The sequence below is a fragment of the Lissotriton vulgaris genome, chromosome 4_1 (genome assembly GCF_964263255.1).
Source record: "Lissotriton vulgaris chromosome 4_1, aLisVul1.2, whole genome shotgun sequence".
NCBI classification, from domain to species: domain Eukaryota; kingdom Metazoa; phylum Chordata; class Amphibia; order Caudata; family Salamandridae; genus Lissotriton; species Lissotriton vulgaris.
In genome coordinates this window covers 2,070,217,018-2,070,237,577 of record NC_141691.1, presented here as the reverse complement: position 1 = coordinate 2,070,237,577, position 20,560 = coordinate 2,070,217,018, and the positions used below count along the sequence as shown (strand labels likewise).

The following is a 20,560-nucleotide window of genomic DNA, read 5'->3' as shown; positions in this document are numbered from 1 at the left end:
ACATATAGGCCCTGTGTACATCGGGTGTCATACATTAGGGACCAATGTATTAGAAAACGTATGTCAATTGGAGATAAGCCAATTAAACAAATACTTTTAAGGGTCAGAGTAGATGCAAAGAGGCCAGGAATGCAGGTTCCACAGGCACTGCACAGTCATTACACAGCACTAAATCCAGCAATAGTAGGGCAAAAAGTGTATGGAGAAAGCCTGCAAAAAAGAGTCTCTCGCACTTATCTAAATATTTAAGCGTTGCTTTTGGCTTTTTACTACATACAACCAAACATTATAGCATTTTACCAACTCATGAAATAAAGGAAGTCTTTAAAAAAAATACGATACAGCATATCACATGTTACAGATCCTCACATGCCATGATGTTTTCTCATGAGAATTAGTTGTAAATATTTTCTCAAGTCAGTTACATTGCATTGCATTGAAGCTTTAACATGGTATTTTGTCACAGTTAGATATGTTTGAATCTTGCTTTGTTGTTCCAAATAACATGTTATTGCACATTTATTTTCACAGGTGTGCATTTAAATTCATGATACAAGTAGTATTTTGTTTTTTTTTAAAAACAGTTGTCGTGGCGAGGGAATATTAGAAAGTGAGTGTATGGGGTAATACGGACTTTAAAAAAGCTCTTGGTCTGACACCATGGCGATGATGAGCTTTACCTTCATATTTTCAACAATTACGCACACAATTATATTTACCCGTCACGTACCCCTGTTCAGAGCAAGACAGCAATGTTTATAATATGAAGAAATTGTCAAATAATAGAATACATAAGTTGAAAGAGGGGACTCTTATTGTATTTTGGATCTCACTTCTGGATTCGCTTTTGTATCCATTCTATTTCCCAAATACTGATATTTTGCTTCACTAGTATTCAACACTCTAGACTATGACAATTCTACAATGAACAGATTCTCTCATTATTTTACAATGTCTGCTTTCTTGTCAAGCTTTTCTCCTGTTTGCCACAAAAAAGAATTGCCTTTAATGAGGGAATCTGAGTGAAGTTTTTCCTAGATTCGGAACAATGAAAAGATTTCTCATCAGTATGGATTCTCTGGCAGGGATTTGTTATCAGTGAAGCTTTCCTCACATTCTCTGCATGGACACAGTTTCTCACCAGTGTGAGTTATTTGTTGTCTTAAGAAAGCTTTCTTCTTTGTGAAGCCTCTCCCACATTAAGTGCATCAATGCAGTTTCTCAACTGTATGGATTCTCTGATGCTTCATCAGTGAGATCTTCCGAGTGAACCTTTTTCCACATTCAGTACACAAATAGGGTTTCTCACCAGTATGGATTCTCTGATGCTGAAGCAGTGCACCCTTCTCAGTAAAGCTTTTCCCACATTCTGTACACTGATAGGGTTTCTCACCAGTATGGATTCTCTGATGCCTCAACAATGTGCTCTTCACAGTAAAGCTTTTCCTGCATTCTGTACACTGATAGGGTTTCTCGCCAGTATGGATTCTCTGATGGTTCAACAGTGTGCTCTTTTCAGTAAAGCGTTTCCCACATTCTGTACACTGATAGGGTTTCTCACCAGTGTGGATTCGACAATGCGCCAACAAATTGATTTTCGTAGTAAAGCTTTTCCCGCATTCTGTGCAATGATAGGGTTTCTCACCAGTATGGATTCTCTGATGATTCAACAGTTTGATCTTCTGAGTGAACCTTTTTCCACATTCTATGCACTGATAGGGTTTCTCACCATTATGGATTATCTGATGCTTCAACAATTTGCTCTTCTCAGTAAAGCTTTTCCTGCATTCTGTACACTGATAAGGTTTTGCACCAGTGTGAAATCTCTGATGATTCAACAAATTGCTTTTTGCTCTAAAGCTTTTACCACATTCTATACACTGATAGGGTTTCTCACCAGTGTGGGTTCTCTTATGATTCAACAAATGGCTTTTCGCAGTAAAGCTTTTACCACATTCTATACACTGATAGGGTTTCTCACCAGTGTGGATTCTCTGATGATTCAACAAATTGCTTTTCTGAGTAAAGCATTTCAAGCATTCTGTACACTGATAGGGTTTCTCACCCGTATGGATTCTCTGATGCTGAATCAGCACACCCTTCACAGTAAAGCTTTTCGCGCATTCTGTACACTGATAGGGTTCCTCACCAGTATGGATTCTCTGATGATTTAACAGTTGGATCTTCTGATTGAACCTTTTTCCACATTCTATGCACTGATAGGGTTTCTCACCAGTATGGATTCTCTGATGCTTCAACAATGTGCTCTTCACAGTAAAGCTTTTCCTGCATTCTGTACACTGATAGGGTGTCTCACCAGTATGGATTCTCTGATGCTGAAGCAGCACACCCTTCACTGTAAAGCTTTTCCCGCATTCTGTGCACTGATAGGGTTTCTCACCAGTGTGGATTCTCTGATGCTTCAACAAATGGCTTTTCAAACTAAAGCTTTTCCGGCATTCTGTGCAATGATAAGGTTTCTCACCAGTGTGGATTCGATGATGCGTCAACAAAGTGCTTTTCATAGTAAAGCTTTTCCCGCATTCTGTGCAATGATAGGGTTTCTCACCAGTGTGGATTCTCGATGATTCAACAGTGTGCCCTTCAAAGTAAAGATTTTCCTGCATTCTGTAAATTGAAAGGGTTTCTCGCAAGTGAAGATTATTTATGTTTCAACAAAGGGCTTTTCACAGTAAAGCTTTACCCACATTATGTACACTGATAGGGTTTCTTTCCATTATGAAGTCTGATGCACCAACAGTTTGCTCTTTGCAGCGAAGCGATTCTCACATTCCATACACTGATAGGGATTATCAGCGGAATGGGTTGTCCGATGCATCATCGGTGTTCCGTTCTTACTGAAGCATTTCCTACATTCTGTACAGTGATAGAGCTTCTAACCAGTATGGATACTCTGATGAATGTACTGTATGCTATTCCAAGGGAAGATTTTCTTACATCAGTACACTGATAGGGTTCCACACACATTATCTTATGCTTCGCCAGTATGCCCTTATCAGTTAATTAGTTTCCCTTTTCTGTACAGTCACATGGTTTCTAACCAGTATGGACTATATGACAACAGTGATTTCTTGTCAAGGAAGTTTATCCCACATGCATTACACTGAAAGAGATTCTCGCCAGCACAGATTAACTGTTGCTTTACCAGTGCACCATTCTCAGTTAAGCTAATCCCACATTCTTGACAATTATAGCGCTCATCACATGTATGGACTCTCTGGTCTCTCAACAGGTTCTTTGGTTCAGTGGAGCTTTTCCTACATTCCACACAGTGGTATGACCTATCCTCAGAATAAACTATTTAATGCCTGTGCAGCGAAGTACCCTCAGTTCAGGTTTATCCACATTCCATATACAGCTAGATATTCGGTCTGGTAAGCATTCTCTGACATTTCAACAGAGATGTTCTGGGTGTCAGGCTTTTCTCACACTCCTTGCACTGGTATGGCTTATACTCAGGATATTCAGATTAACTGCTCTAATTTCGCATTAGTATTACAATTGTGGGATTGCTGAGCGTAGCTTTTCTCCCAATTTGCAATAATTTTTTTCTCACTAGAACAGAACATCTGAGGTACTTATGAGACGTATAAATTCAGAACAAAGGTATTCACACTTGGTATACTCAAAGAGATGATCTCTGGTGTGGCTCTTTTAAACTGTCCATAAAGATGAGCCCTGCATGAGCTTTTTCTCACATGAGGCCTGTGTTTCTCCCCTGAACGTAAATCGTAGGGTGTGTATTCAGGTCCACCCTCTAGCTGAGCGTTTTCTCAGACTCTAAACACTGATACAGTTGTTCATCTGGTGATGTTGCCAAGAATTTTTCTGGTGCTGGGTGCTGCAGGTCTCTTCATCAGGTTCTTTGATTCTGTGAATGAGAAACAACTCTCTGTGAGGGTGGGAATTCAATCAGGTATCTGCTTTCATCAAAGGGACTATAAAAGACAGAGAAACTGGATGAAGATAGTGTGATTTTAAAGGGGAGAGACACAGAAGGAGGAAAGATAAAAGCAACAGGGTCTGCATTCAATATATTAAGGGTTAATAGTACAGTTAGAGCATAAATGTAAAGAACAGTTTTCTGATTGGAACTGGTGAACTACTTGATCCATTTGGTGCCCCTGCCAATCGGATCAGAAATGATCAGACTGTTAAGTTTTGAAAAAACGTGTGCCCCTAAAAATGACACTTAACTGATTGCTAGCCCAGCTACGACACCACAACTCCCAAGATTGGCCAGTAACTTCTAGGACTAGTGGAGTGTGTGAATGGTCCCTGCACTGACTCAGACTCGATCCCTGGAATTCGCTACTGGATCCCCTCCAGGATCTTTACTGACTTTGTGAAGTAAACTTCCATAATGCAACTAATATTAGATTCCTTCTCTGAGTAAATTAGCAGTATTTCAAATATAAGGACTTGTTTAATAACATTGCAGACCTACATTGTCCTAAGGCAAGTTAGTTATCGTCCATAAAGCAGCGATGTGATGACATGCCATGCCATTTAAAAAATCCAGAGAAACTTTCTCTTCTTGTACTCATTGACTAACTGGGTAAGGAAGCATAAATCAACCAACAGAGAACAGACACAGACAACTGATCTCTGGAGGAATATATTCTATATTTATTAATCCACTACAAAAGACACATCCTTGAATCATAAATCACGCAAGCATACATGGGAGTATAAAGCCAAGAATGATTTATGATCCCAACACAGGCAGCCCTACCTCACAGAGCGCATGTGGGATCTAAGACAGGTAAGGCCTGGTACTGTGAGGAACGGTAGACAACATCCTTCTCTCCCCAGAACAGAACCTAGGACCATGAGAGCCTCCCCAGCCTTGACAAGTCAGTTATACCACTTAGGAAGCACACTCACACCCATCAGCAATCTTTTCCTGAAGGTTCCCCCACCACAGCACCATGCTGTTCCAGGGGAACAGGGGTTGGGGTAAGAGGTACGATAAAGGTTCAGGGAGATCTTGGAGGGTGACACCCACCTCTGCCAGGAACCACTGAGCATGCTCACCATAGAGTTGGCTGCTGTGCAAAGAGTCACCTCCCTAAGACTGAGCATGACGGGGAGTGTCTGACCACCTCCCTCCAGCATGGTCTAAATGTTGTTAACTTAGTAGTGCGAGGAATTTGAGACCCAAAATAGAGACCTGGTCCTGAACACACAAAAACTGGCCCTAGACTAACCCAGACAACCTTTCATTCATACATTTTCTACACAAGCATTTTGCCACAAAGTCAGTCTCTCACTCTTTGAACAGACACTCCCCCAAAAATTATTTTCCAGCTCTCTATGCATTCCACACATGCAAGGGGGAAACATGGACATTCCAAAGTGGATAGTCCACAGAATAAAGCACTTTCCAGAGAGAGCTCAGATCTAAAACCACGTAGGGTCTGACATGACATGTGCCCTGAGGTGTGGGGTAGAAATCATCACCTACATCAGCACACCAAGCAACACAATGTGCCCAGTAACCAGCCTTTGCACAGGTGTAACGTGCCGCCAGAATGACGTCTGCCACTTTAACTGCAAATCAAGAGTGCTCGCATATCCTTGCTCAGTATCAAACCCGAAGGTGGAGAAATGTTTTTCCAGGTTTTATTTATTTAACCCACATCAGGCCTATTCTGACCTTGAGGCGCTTTATGATTCAATACAATTTAAAGTGAACACTAGATGTGCCAGTGATTTCAGAGGTAACTTGTTCTGTTAAAAGTGCTTAGAGAGCGCAGGTACACCAAACAGTTTCTTCACGGTAGGGGTCAAAGGAAACATGCAGCAATCTAATTCATTTATAGGCCTGGTGGTACAGCCACTTTTTTAAAGGTTTCCTGGATGGAGGGTAAATTGTAGTGGATCTGATATTTGCCGGAAGAGAATTCCAAAAGTGAGGGGCCAAGACGGCGAATCTTGATCCACCTAGTCTCTAGCTTTTGAAAGAAGTGGTAGCCAAGAGGCTAAGATGGGACAACCTAAGCTCCCGGCCTAGGAACATATCTTTGAACCCAGGTAGATACAAATTTCGGGCATGTGCCGTGGAGAGATTTAAAGAGGAGACATCCCATCTTGAATGCTCAGCGTTCTGCTAAAGGGAGGAAGTGGAGCTTCTTCATTTAAGGGGGTAATATGGTGCCATCTCGGCAGACTATAGATTAATCTAGCAGTCTGATTTTGTACCAATTGCAGTCTTCTTGTTAAATATGCCAGGAGGCCTAAGTAAAGTGAGTTAGCGTAGTCAATGTGGGAAGTTACCAAAATTTGGATTCAGGGGGTTTGAATGGCCCCCGACTAAGATCAGTTCTGTTTTATCTGAGTTCAAATTTAGGTGATTGCTGCTCATCCAATTACTTATGTGTCGCAAGGTTGTCTGAAAGTTAGTGATGGAAGAGGCAGACTTATCGAGGGTAAAGATCAATTGAATATGGTCTGCATAGTTGAAAGTACACACCATTCTTTCACCTAAGGACTGAATTAATGGAAATAGGTATAAATTGAATTGGTAGGGAGACAGGGAAGATCGCTGCGGCACACCACGTCAGTTTGACTTTAGAGGCAGTGAATTGGGAGAGACGGACTGATTGAGAATGGTAATCTAAAAATGGTGTGAGCCATTTAAGGGTCAGGCCCTGGATCCCTGACTCGGTCCACCAGGAGTTCATGGTCGACCGTGTTGAAGGCCGCCGAGAGGTCTAGAAGCACCAGGGCCTGATTAGTGCCCTCATCTGCTTCTTTCCCTAATTCATCTAGTACAGTCAGAATAAGTGCCTGCTTAGAATGAGAAGGCCGAAAGCCCGCTTAATGGGAGTCAAGGAATTCAGACTGTTCAATAAAGGAGCAGAGACAGTTGCCAAAATATGATTTCAATACCTTGGCTAAAAAGGGGAGCAGAGAGACAGGGCGATAGTTCGTGAGGACAGAGGGTCTGCCCCTGTTTTCTAAACAATTGGAACTTTTTTAGCCTCTTTAAAAGCTTTGGGAACCACACCCCGGATAAGCAAGTAGTTCAATAATGAGGGGTCAGGGCAAGTGGGAAAAGCTTCCCTCGAAATGTGCGGGGGCAACTATCAGCTGGCGAACCAGATTTAACTTTCATCAACAGGTCCAGAAAGGCTTCTCTGCTAATCTGCTAATAGGGGGAACTGGTGCAGGGAGAAAGTGTTCCTGAGATCAGCTGGCTGAGTTTCAAGGGGGGGGGGATACAGGGATACTGGTTATTACGGTGATGATTTTATTAAAAAAAACGTGTTCAGATAATTACATAGTATCTGGGTACGAGCTAATTTGTCCATGACTGTCTGGATTGGAAAGCTCCGTAATAATTGCAAATATGTCTTTGGGTTTATTTGTTGAACTCATTTTTATTGGAGAAATAGGTGGCCTTGGTTTGTAAGATAGTTTTTATACTGTCTAAGTTGCGCTTGGTAGATATATTTTTTATCTGGAGAGTAGTACCGTCTCCACATATGTTCCGGTCTGTGTAGAGCTAATTTTTAAAGTTTTAGTTCTTCTGAGAACCATCTCTGAGCGTTTTGGCATCTAGCCATTATGACATTGCTAAGAGGGGCTATCCAGGATTTAATACTTTCTTCTTGTTGGTTGACCAGGGACTGCTCGGTCGGCATTGTAGTTGCCAGCAGTTTACAAAATGTTTTATGTTAGTACGGTTCCAGTTTCTCACCATTATACTCGCCTTTTCTTGAGGTTTGGCTAAGTTTCAGTGTCAGACGATTTGAGAAAGAACATTGAATGCATACAGTGATTACAAAGGTACAATACAAGATCAGTATAGTGTACGCACTTGTCTGTGACCAATTAATTAATTGTTTGTATAAGTGAGAGGTTCAGAAATGACTAACCGCATTCCACTCAGGGTCCTCAGCCCATTCTCAGTGATGCCTTATCTTCCTCCTAAGTAATATACAGCGCAATCTCATGTGGGGTTGGTGCCTCATCTATCAGTGATATCTCATCTCTCACATGACCCATGGAAACACGCCAAAATCATCCATCTTTTGAAACTACCCTCGCTTGACGCAGCTCAACCGGAAATCTATCGACCAATTTCTCTCCTAGCGTTTCCAGTGGTCAGTGCTCCTCTGATGCTGGAGGGAGCTCAGAGGAGCATTGAAGCTGAGGGCAGCTCAGAGAAGCACAGAGGCTGCAGGGGGCTCAGAGGAGCATAGAGGCTGTAGGGGGCTCAGCAGAGCACAGAGGCTGCATGGAGCTCCGTGAAGCACTGAGGCTGTCGGGAGCTGCATGGGACTCACAGGACCAATGAGGTTACAGGGGTTCAGGGGACCACGGAGGCTTTATGGAGCTCAGAGGAGCACTGAGGCTGCATGGGATCTCGGAGGAGCACTGAAGCTGCAGGAGCTCAGATGATCCCCAAGGCTGCAGGGTGCTCAGGGGAGCAATGAGCAATTGAACTTTCCGGCTCTGGCCAGAACCTTGGAAGTACATCCACCCTACTCTTGAAACCACCAAGGTTCAAAAAGAAAAGATCTAACAATCGTACTTTCACCGGTCTTGCTCCAAGAATCTGGAACTCCCTGCCTTCCGAGTTCAGATCCGATCCTTCTACATCATCTTTCAAGTAACTTGTCAAACGGCTACTCTTCAATGAACTTTAACAGCATCAACCTGGTCTCGTGCTCATTTTGTTAATATTCTGATTCTTATTGTACTACTCGGGTGCGCTTTATTGTAGACTGGTTTGTAAAATTGTTCTGATACGCCCAACTCTTAACTGGTTCTGTTTCCCCCTTTGTTGTAACCTCACTTACTGACTCATTGAGTTGGTTACCCTTGTTTTAGCAAATTCTGTTCAGTGCGTTGATACCCGTATGGGTCTTGTTCATGCTTTATACAACTATAAATGAGGCTGCATGGAGCTCAGGGGAGCACTGAGGCTGCAGGGAGCTTAGGGGAGCACCCAGGCTGCAGGGAGCTTAGGGGAGCACCCAGGCTGCAGGGAGCTTAGGGGAGCACCCATGTTGCAGGGAGCTTAGGGGAGCACCCATGCTGCAGGGAGCTTAGGGGAGCACCCTGGCTGCAGGGAGCTTAGGGGAGCACCGTGGCTGCAGGGAGCTCAGAAAGCACTTAGGCTACAAGGCGCTGTGATGACTACTGTGCTGTAGTAGGTTCAAAGACGTACAGATGGTGCAGTGGGGTGAGAGGATCAGTGAGACTGCAGGGGGATTAGAGGAAGACTGAGGCTGCAAGGATCTAGGAGGAGCACTGAGGATGCAAGGAGCTTAGAGGCATGCTGTGACTGCAGAGTACTCAGAGCACCAACAAGGCTGCAAGTGGCTCAGAGGAGTACTGGGGCTGCAAGGGGCTCGGAGTAGCATCAGGGTCTGTGGAAACAGCAGAGGGATAATGATGCCGCAAGGAGCTCGGACGAACACTGAGGCTTCAGGAGAGTTTAGACGAACACTAAGGCTACAGGAGTTCTAAGAGGAGCCCTAAAGCTGCAGGAGCTCAGATGAGCACTGAAGCTGCAGGAGCTCAGATGAGCACTGAAGCTGCAGGAGGGGCAGAGGAGCACTGAGGCTGCAGGGGGCTCAAGGGAGCAATGAGGCTGCAGGAGGCTCAAGGGAGCAATGAGGCTGCATGGGATTCAGGGGAGTAATGAGGCTGCAGGGGGCTCAGGGGAGAAATGAGGCTGCAGGGGGCTCAGGGGAGCAATGAGGCTGCAGGGGGCTCAGGGGAGCAATGAGGCTGCAGGGGGCTCAGGGGAGCAATGAGGCTGCAGGGGGCTTAGGGGAGCAATGAAGTAGCATGGGGCTCAGTGGAGCAATGAGGCTACAGGGGGCTCAGGGGAGCAATGAGGCTGCAGGGGGCTCAGGGGAGCTCTAAGGCTAAAGGAAGCTCAGGGGTGCACTAAGGCTGCAGGGAGCTCAGGAGAGCACTGAGGCAGTAGTGGCCTTAGCGGAGCACTGGGGCTGTAGGGAGCTCAGAGGAGCACTGAGGCTGCAGGGAGCTCAGATGAGCACTAGGGCTGCAAGGGAGCTCAGAGGAGCACTGGGGCTGCAGGGAGCTGAGAGGAGCACAGAGGCTGCAGGGGGCTCAGAGGAGCACAGGGGATGCAGGGGGCTCAGAGGAGCACAGAGGCTGCAGGGGGCTCAGAGGAGCACTGAGGCTCTAGGAGGTCAGAGGAGAACAGAGGCTGCAGGGGGCTCAGAGGAGCACAGAGGCTGCAGAGAGGTCAGAAAAGCATTGAGGGTGCAGGAGGGGGTGTCAGAGGAGCACTGAGGATGTGTGGAACACAGAGGAGCACTGAGGCTGCAAGGATCACTGAGGCTGCAGGGAGCTCAGAGGAGCACTGAGGCTGCAGGGAACTCAGAGGAGCACTGAGGCTGCAGGGAGCTCAGAGAAGCACTGAGGCTGCAGGGAGCTCAGAGGAGCACAAATGCTGCTAGGGAGCTCAGAGGAGCACTGAGGCTGCAGGTAGCTCAGAAGAGCACTGAGGCTGCAGGGAGCTCAGAGGAGCACTGAGGCTGCAGTGAGCTCAGAGGAGCACTGAGGCTGCAGGGAGGTCAGAGATCCTCACTCCTCCCATTGCACCTGAGGCGGACGCAGGGTGTGGGCGAGTGACTGCTACAGCGCTGATTACGAGCCGATTTTTAAAACTGATTTTAACTTATGTTATTCAATTGCTGCACTTTGTGGGCTGATTACTAGCTTTGTATTTTATTCTATTTTATTGACGGACTACTAGCTATTTTACTCTGTGTCCCCCTCTTATTTTCATATCACACTTACTTGCTCCTTCGAGGCACCTGAGGCGGAAAGCCGGGTGACCTCAGGCTTTCTCCGCTCTTCGGACTTTGCTTTCCCTCACTCTTTGTGGACCGCACTGCCCTGCACAGAGTCCTCTCCCTTTCAGCCGATGAGGTGCTGAAGGGTACTGTGGGCCCTGTGGGCCGCGCACTTCCTCAGCGGCCATCTTGGGGGTAGGCTGGCTCACGGGCAGCAGTCTAGTGGTGCTGCCTCTCACCGGCTAGCGACGCCTCATAACTAGGTGCCCTCTTCTCCGCGCAGCAGACGCGCCTAAGGAGCGCCAAAGTAAAGCCCGTCTGTGCCCGTCAGCGTCCCGGAGGTGGACGAGGTCGGGCTGGGCTGTGGGCTAGGATGAACATCTATGTGTCGGACTTGGCGAGGGTCATTAAAACCTATGGAATGGGAGTGACTTCGTACGCCGACGATACTCAGTTGGTGCTCGCAGTACATAAGAACGGGATCGAAGTGGCAGCCAATTTTCAGACTGGGATGAGAGCCATTAGTCGCTGGATGGACAGTAATTGTCTAAAACTGAACACGGATAAGACCGAGGTGATGGTGTTCGGAGACCTAAAACCATCTTGGTCTCCGATCTGGTGGCCACCGGAAATGGGCAACCCACCCATCCCAGTCCCAAAGGTCAGAAACCTAGGAGTGTTGTTCGACAGCAAACTAAGTTTCACCAACCACGCAAATGCAGTAGTCTCCTCTGCCTTCTTTACGCTGCGGAAGGTGAAAAAGATACTACCCTACCTTCCACTATCGGCAGGGAAAACCCTGATGTCCTCCTTGGTGTTATCCAAGGTGGACTACTGCAATGGGCTTCTGCTGAATGCCCAGGAGCAGGTCTTTAAAAAGCTACAAATGGTGCAGAACGCCGCGGCACGAATTCTGACCAAAACTCCCAAGTTCGCCCCGATCTCATCAGTCATCTACCAACTGCACTGGCTCCCAGTAAAAAAGAGAACAAAATTCAAGGCTTTGTGTATCATATACAAGGCACTGAATAGCCAAGGACCCGACTTTTTTAGGGAATCCCTGCAGCTGTATGCTCTCAAAAGAGCGCTAAGATCTGCCTCCTCCGCATCACTATGCATTCAACGAGTGAGAACAGTCACCTGGGGGGATAGACGCTTCTTGGTGGCTGCCTCGAGGCTCTGGAACTCCCTGCCCCATCACATAAAAACCAGTCCCTCACTGTTGCTCTTCAGAAAGCAAGTGAAGACATGGCTATTCACTCAATAATGCACAGGTAGTGCCACTATGTCTGCCCAGCGCCGAGACACCATTCGTGGTATTTGTTCGCGCTTTAGAAATTTATAAATAAATTTAGAAATTTATAAATAAATAAATGATTACATACACCAAGAACGAGCTTCTGGCCCTCATAAAACAGAGGAACTCCTGCCGTTCGGTCTTCCCCAGACAACCGAAAGGTAACCGGCACTGCCGAGACTGCAGTTGATTACCAGCTAAGGGCTCCATCTCCTCTCCCCAACCCCCTCCCCTCCCCAACTACAGTAATTGTCTTATACTGAATACCAGGTCCCTGGGGAAACATGCACTAGATGTATATAATCTACTGACAGATACAAAACCCATATGCCTCTTCCTAACTGAAACTTGGCTGGGAGAGGGCTCCAAGCCGGACATTGCTACGGCGATCCCACCCAATTATGTGATCTTTAGGAAAGACAGAGTCACGGGTAGGGGAGGTGGGGTTGCCCTGGTGGTCGACAAGCGTTTTGCTTGCTCAGTCATACCAACGGATGAAATTCAGGGATGTGAGACATTGGGTTTCTCGCTATCCCTCTCGCCTCACCAATCGTGCTCAGGACTGTTGGTTTATAGGCCACCGGGCCCGATGGACTCTTTTCTTGATGAGCTCCACTCTGTAATCTCCTCACTCTGCCTTAGTTCCAAACACTGTTTACTCTTAGGAGATTTTAATATCCACATGGATAGGATGGATGCCCCTGACAGAATTAAGCTGAATGACATCATTTTGTCACTGAGACTCATCCCACATCTTCTGGCCCCCACACACAGGAAAGGGCACACTCTGAACCAAGTCTTCTTCTACATCCCGATCGAAATGTCCCCCCCTGTTCCGGTTCTCTGGTCCGACCACTTTTTAGTGGAATTTCAGATCATTCATTCCGGAAAATCCTCCTCCAGCGGGCCTGCCCGCCAAGCGCAGGATGTCAGAGCCTTCCACCGAGTCTCGACCGCCATGCTGGCGCAGGCATTATGTACTCACCCTTGCCAGCTGACTGGGGTGCTGGAAACTGATCTGGAGCTCCTGCAGACCTGGCTCACTTTACAACTGGACGAACTTGCTCCTCCCCTTGCATCCCGGGGCATTCCCTCTCGAGCATCTGCCCCTTGGTTTTCTCCTGCGCTGGCAGAGAAGCGGCAGCAGTGCAAAATAGCTGAAAGAGCATGGCGCAGGCAGTATGACTCTAGCTCTAAAGAAGCCTATAGAGACTCCATTAGGAAATACCACCGTGACATTACCGTACATAAGAAGTCTTACTTTGCAAAAAGAATTGAAACTGCTTCTAACTCTTGCAAAGAAATCTTCAGGGTAGTGAAGGAATTCACCTCTCCCGCCTGGTGCACCCCCAGGAGTTTGCATTCCGAACGCTGGATTACTGAGCTTGCCAATTTTTTTTGCTAACAAAATCAAGTCCATCCAGGCCTCTTTTGTGACCGATGGCACAGCTACAGCTACAGAATTGCCCCTGCCCTTCGCTCCCTCCCACCCTGAGGGCCCCTCTCTCTGGGTCTTTCCTCCCCTTACCTTCCAGGCCTCGTTGGACTTACTTACCGCACTTCAATAAGGATCTCCCCTTGACCCTTGCCCTGCCAAATTCCTCACCAAAGTGGCACAGGAACTTAATCCTTTAGTGAACCCAGTGCTTAACCTCTCCCTTAATACAGGGGTGGTCCCTCAGCAGTGGAAACGGGCCCTTATTTTGCCTCTTTTAAAAAAACCTAACCTTGACCCCAAGGGTTATGCAAACTACAGGCCCATTTCCCTCTTGCCAGCACTTGCTAAAGTGGTGGAGAAGCATGCCCATGTCACCCTTGCTAACTTCTTGGAGACGCATAACATTCTTCACCATTCACAGTCGGGGTTCCGATCCAACATGAGCACCGAAACTGCCTTACTCGAAGTCACCGAGGCTATTAAGGAAACCTTGGACTCGGGGGGGCAAAGCCATGTTGGTGATGCTCGACCTCTCGGCGGCCTTCGACACGTCCCCCATGACCGTCTCCTCTTTAGACTCTGGGAGATTGGTCTGAGGGGGGCGGTGTTCGACTGGTTTAAGTCCTTTCTGGCCAATCGCCAACAAACGGTCTGGGCTCCTCCCTTCTCTGCCCTGTTGCCGCCTTTGGAGGTGTGAGTTCCCCAGGGCTCCATTTTGAGCCCAGCTCTCTTTAACATCTATATGACCCCTTTGGCGGCACTGGCAGAGGCCTACGGAGCCCAGATCGTGTCGTACGCGGATGACACCCAGCTCCTTTTCATGTGCGACAGAGACTCGAACTTTGATGGTAAGAACATAAGGGGCTGCCATGAGGCTGTTTTCGGCTGATTTCAGCTGAACAGCCTCAAGTGCAACTCCGATGAGTCGGAAGTGCTCTTTTTCGGCTGCCCCGCTGATCCCAGGTGGAAGGCCTGGTGGCCATCCACCATGTTTCCTCCCGCTAGCGACTCGGCGGTTGCAAAAAATCTGGGAGTACAAATTGACAATGCTCTCTCTCTCAAAACTCAGGATGACAAGAACATTTTTGCCCTTAACGTCGCTGGACCACAGAAGAGTTACGGTGCGGGCGTTGATAGGTTCCCGCCTTGACTACGCTAACATACTGTATCTGGGCCTTTCCGAATTTCTCCTTTCACGCCTGCAAGAAGTCCAGAATTCTGCCGCGTGAGCCATCTTCGGCCTTACTAGGAGAGCCAGTGCCAGTACTTTGCTCAAATCTCTCCACTGGCTCCCAATCAGAAAGCGCATTGTTTTTAAGGCACTGACAATTGCCTTTAAGGCGCTGCACGGCTTGGGTGCCAGGTACCTTCGGAAACGGTTGACTTTTTATCAACCTTCCAGATCTCTTAGGTCTTCTACCTTGGCCTCGGCCGCCGTACCAGCGATTCGGCGCGCCCGGTGGGGTGGACGTTCCTTTAAACGCCTTGCCCCTATGTTGTGGAACGCTCTACCCTTTTCCCTTAGAACCAATGGTAATTTGTTGGCTTTCAGGAGGGATCTCATGACTCTGCTCTTCTCTCAGTAAGTTGCTTCTGCTCGCCTTTTTCGGTGCCACTGAGGATCTTAAAGCGCCGGGACACTCTTCGGAGTAGCTGCGCGCTATAAAAATTCCCCAATAACATAACATAACAGAGGAGCACTGAGGCTGCAGGGAGCTCAGAGGAGCACTAATGCTGCTAGGGAGCTCAGAGGAGCACTGAGGCCGCAGGTAGCTCAGAGGAGCACTGAGGCTGCAGGGAGCTCAGAGGAGCACTGAGGCTACAGGGAGCTCAGAGGAGCCCTGAGGCTGCAGGGAGCTCAGAGGAGCATTGAGGCTGCAGGGAGTTCAGAGGAGCACTGAGGCTTCAGGAGAGTTCAGACAAACACTGAGGCTACAGGAGTTCTAAGAGGAGCTCAGATGAGCACTGAAGCTGCAGGAGGGACAGAGGAGCACTGAGGCTGCAGGAGGGACAGAGGTGCACTGAAGCTGCAGTAGGGACAGAGGAGCACTGAGGCTGAAGGGGGCTCAAGGGAGCACTGAGGCTGCAGGGGGCTCAAGGGAGCAATGAGGCTGCAGGAGGCTCAAGGGAGCAATGAGGCTGCAGGGGGCTCAGGGGAGCAACGAGGCTGCAGGGGACTCAGGGAGCAATGAAGCTACAGGGGGCTCAGGCGAGCAATTAAGCTACAGGGGGCTCAAGGGAGCAATGAGGCTGCAGGGGGCTCAGGGGAGCAATGAGGCTGCAGGGGGCTCAGGGAGCAATGAAGCTACAGGGGGCTCAGGGGAGCAATGAGGCTGCAGGGGACTCAGGGAGCAATGAAGCTACAGGGGGCTCAGGCGAGCAATGAAGCTACAGGGGGCTCAGGGGTGCAACGAGGCTGCAGGGGGCTCAGGGGAGCAATGAGGCTGTAGGGGGCTCAGGGGAGCAATGAGGCTGCAGGGCGCTCAGGGGAGCAATGAAGCTACAGGGGGCTCAGGCGAGCAATGAGGCTGTAGGGGGCTCAGGGGAGCAATGAGGCTGCAGGGCGCTCAGGGGAGCAATGAAGCTATAGGGGGCTCAGGGGAGCAATGAGGCTGCAGGGGGCTTAGGGGAGCAATGAGGCTGCAGGGGGTTCAGGGGAGCAATGAGACTGCAGGGGGCTCAGGGGAGCTCTAAGGCTAAATGAAGCTCAAGAGTGCTCTAAGGCTGCAGGGAGCTCAGGAGAGCACTGAGGCAGTAGCGGTCTTAGCGGAGCATTGGGGCTGCTGGGAGTTCAGAGGAGCACTGAGGCTGCAGGGAGCTCAGATTAGCACTAGGGCTGCAGGGAGCTCAGAGGAGCACTGAGGCTGAAGGGAGCTCAGAGCAGCACAGAGGCTGCAGGGGGCTCAGAGGAGCACAGAGGCTGCAGGGGGCTCAGAGGAGCACAGAGGCTCTAGGAGGTCAGAGGAAAACAGAGGCTGCAGGGGGCTCAGAGGAGCACTGAGGCTGCAGAGAGGTCAGAAAAGCATTGAGGGTGCAGGAGGGGTGTCAGAGGAGCACTGTGGATGTGTGGAACACAGAGGAGCACTGAGGCTGCAAGGATCACTGAGGCTGCAGGGCGCTCAGAGGAGCGCGGAGGCTGCAGGGAACTCAGAGGAGCACTGAGGCTGCAGGGAGCTCAGAGGAGCACTGAGGCTGCAGGGAGCTCAGAGGAGCACTAATGCTGCTAGGGAGCTCAGATGAGCACTGAGGCTGCAGGTAGCTCAGAGGAGCACTGAGGCTGCAGGGAGATCAGAGGCTGCAGGGAGCTCAGAGGAGCACTGAGGCTGCAGGGAGCTCAGAGGAGCACTGAGGCTGCAGGGAGCTCAGAGGAGCACTAATGCTGATAGGGAGCTCAGAGGAGCACTGAGGCTGCAGGTAGCTCAGAGGAGCACTGAGGCTTCAGGAGTTTGCAGAATTTCTGCACTGGGGGCACATTTGGTGTCCCTATGCATAGTCCAACTTAAACCGGTTGCAGGAGCCATTTGCTCCTGCTCTGGCGTGAAACTGGACAAAGGACATAGGTGTAGCCACCCCTCTGTCCTGACCCTCCCATAGGTGGGTCCTCAGAGTTTGTCCCACCCCTTCCTTGGGTATAAAGTAGGAATCCTGACTACAGGACTTTAGATTTTACCTGGACTAAACTTTGCTACAGAAACCGAGTTCTACAACGGTCTACACTTCGCTGGACGAATGAAGAATCGCCCTTGGAGTAAAGGAGTTACTCCCCTGCAGCAGCAAGCACCTTAACGCATCTGACCAGTTTGCATCTCCCGAAGTCCTGAGGACTCCGAAGCTTTCTGCAACACAGGAGGTGGGTTCCAAAGGTCTCTGAGTTCGATCTGCTCTCTCAGTATCCCTTGTGGGGACCGTGCAACCCGAACCCCTGTGCACCGTGTACTTTTGCAGCAGCATATGCTTTTTGGCAATCCATGAAGCTGTGCTTTGGGCTACGTGTAGTCCTGACCCCGAGCAGTATTTCCACTGAAGATTTCCGGCTTACACTCCACGTGGGTTCCGTGGGCTAGTATTTTGTGATTCAGCTCGAGGTCCCTTCGCGATCCCTGGTCCGTTGGCCTGTGGGTCCCTGTGAAGGTAACTTTGACTTTCCTTGGGCTTTCCTGGTTGCTCCAGGCGTGACCTGACTCTCTGTTGCTTGGAGAGTCCCCAGGACCTTGCTGGTCCTCACCGAAGCTTGTTTCCTCTGCCCATATATGTTGCTGTTGCCAAGGCTTGTTGGTGTTCAATCCGGATACTGACACCCCAGCACCCGACATCCTTTGAGGGATAGTACACCTCCGGACTTTGGTCATCGTCGACTTCTCCTGGCCCCTGTGGCTGCAGAGTCAAGCACTCCATCTTCACACCTGAATGAAGCACCTGGCATCGGTGGGCATGCACCTATCATGCCCCTGGTCAATCTGAAGCGACCCAGGCTCTGTCCCCTCTGCTTTCAGGTTCTTCTCACCTCGGATCCAGGCTTGGATTCCACCGGACACTTTTCATCTACCCAGCAGCAGCACGCCATTGAAAACGACGAGGGTTTCCGACACCACTTGACCCCTATGCACCCAGCTCCTCTGGGATAGGTAACACAGGTACCTTGGTACTCACAAGGGTGCTGGGCTTAGAACCTTCTATGTTCCAAAGGGTTTGCTTCAAGTCCTCTCCGAAGTTAAACAGTAATTTTCCAACCGCGACTTTCCCATAGAGTTGTACTGAGCTCGCCTCTGTGTTCATACACTGCACCTGTCCTCTGTGGGTCCCCTTTGTCTCTACTGTGGGTGGTTCCTTAGGGTACCAGTGATTCTACGTGCTCTAGGCGCTGTGTCTAGTGAAGTCGTGGTTGTTATACCACTTTTTGAGGATATGGTTTGGTCTCCCCCGGAGCTCGCTGTGTATTGTGATATTTACTGTTGTTCTATTGATTTGTTATTGTGTACTTTGTGCTCTAATCTAATAAAGAAATTAGTAGAGAGTGTTTAGTAATAAATACATATATTTTATATATCTCTTGTGTGGTTCTCCTTTCATTTGGTCATTCAGGAGGTTATGATCTGGTAAAACAAGCTGCTTTACATTCCTTCGAGACTTAGCCTGAACGCTGCTCTCCATAGCTACCACAAGGATAGCTTTCAATAAAGATTGTCTTTAACCTAATCATCAATAAGAGTTGTTTGCTAGGTGCCCACTTTAATTAGTGGACAGCATATACCTGGCCAACGTCTCACAGCATACCTATAAACATACTATGCTTCCCCTAGTATCTTCATTTAAACATGTTCACTCTTTGGTTTCTGTAGCCTCACCAGGCCCCTTTCCCAAAAACCTATTGAAATGTATTAAAATCTATTTTTTAAAGTCCTATTTGTATATACTATTTGGTAACACATGAAAAGTGTTCACATTTTCTTCAGGTTATTTTTGGTATTGTCTTTGTATGTCTTGTTGAAGTTTTATTGTATTCCCTGTTTGTCAACTGTGCCTTTGCTTTTATTTGTTTAAAGTATGTATCTGTTGTTTTAAATTGTCTTGTGATACTTTGCAGTATATTCGTGTTTGTATACTATATGTAGTTGTATACTTTACATCCCTCATGAAGTTCACATGCAGTCACCGAAAAATGTTGGCTGTTCTGCTTGTTTTACAAGAATAATAAAGGACATTCTGAACAATACAAGACGGAATTGAACTGGTATTTGTGGATAGTACCTTTGCAGTGCACTTCCCATAAATTGGTGGAACTTCACACTCCGTAGGTGGCGCACCTCTTGAAACAGCAGGTGCAGTGGTTGTGCAGGCAATATCCTTTCCCACATTGGACTTCAAATGAAGGGTGTTGGACATGGCCCTTTTTGCAGGGTCATCCCTGAACTTTTTGCCTTCCTCCTGTATTTTGTCTGACCTGTTTTTGTTGGTTTATGACTCTGGGCCCTTTGCCACTGCTGATCAGTGCTATCGTGCATATGCTCTCCCTATTGTAAATTGATGTATTGATTAGTGATTCCATGATTGACTATATGGTTTACTTGTCAGACCCTATTACAGCGCGCCAGGAGTGCCCAGGGCTTGTAAATCCAAATGCTGCTAGTGGGCTTGCAGCACTGGTTGTGCCACCCACAGAAGCAGCCTTGTAAAATGTGTCTAAGGTCTGCCATTGCAGAGCCTGCGTGCAGTCTGGTACTGTCATGCTGACTGGGCAAATGCACCCACTTGCCAGTCCCTAAACCTTGCCTTTTCTTCATATCAGACACCCCTATGGTTGGCCCAAGGGGAGGGTACATTGTAAGTATAGGGTAGGACAAGCTCTGATGTGTGTGGCATGTCCTAATAGTGAATTACAGCCATTTTCGTTTTTCACTATTGCAAGGCTACCTGTTCTCCATAGGCCAGAATGGGCTGTTAGAATTATTACATTTTATAATCCTGACTGACTCAGAGAACATGGTAGAAATCAGAGTTTAGCATGTCTGAACTCGAAATGATAAAATACATCTTTTAGTGAAGTGGGTTCTAACATTCTGTGTTTGCAAATACCACTTTTAGAAAGTAGGTATTTGTTTGCCTAACCTTTCATGCCTGCCTCTGCGAGGTTGTGTATTCCTTTGTCTGGGATTTGTGAGGGCTGGGGCTTCCAAGAGACAGGATGAGTCAGCCCAGTGGTGAATAGAGATATCTGCATCTAGATGGGAGGGAGGAGTTGCGCCTGAACCTTGAATAGGGCTGTGCCTGCCTTCCACAATGCTGGCTCCACCTCCTGGGGTGTGGCTGATGTCTCTGCCCTGCACACTGAAAGAAGAGAAGGAGTCCTGTCAACAAAGTGCTCCAGGACTGCACTTGCCTTCCACAATGCTGGCTCCACCTCCTATGGGGTGTCTGATGTTTCTGCTCTGCACTGTGAAAGGAAAGGAGAAGTCTGGGAAACAGAGTGCTTCAGAACTGGTTTGTACTGGGCACACACCCCTCTTAGCTCAGAGAACA

General features: G+C 48.2%; 1 protein-coding gene across 1 annotated transcript in view; it reads right to left on the bottom strand.

Moving 5' to 3' along the window:
- Positions 1–236: 236 nt before the first annotated feature.
- Positions 237–20,560, bottom strand: part of LOC147725030 (uncharacterized) — a 99,177-nt gene continuing 78,853 nt past the window's right edge. Inside the window, exon 3 of the mRNA XM_086966493.1 lies at positions 237–3,892. Within this exon, the coding sequence (XP_086822619.1) occupies positions 1,209–2,627 (1,419 nt within the window). The 5' untranslated portion in view covers positions 2,628–3,892 and the 3' untranslated portion in view covers positions 237–1,208. The remainder of the gene's footprint in view (positions 3,893–20,560) is intronic.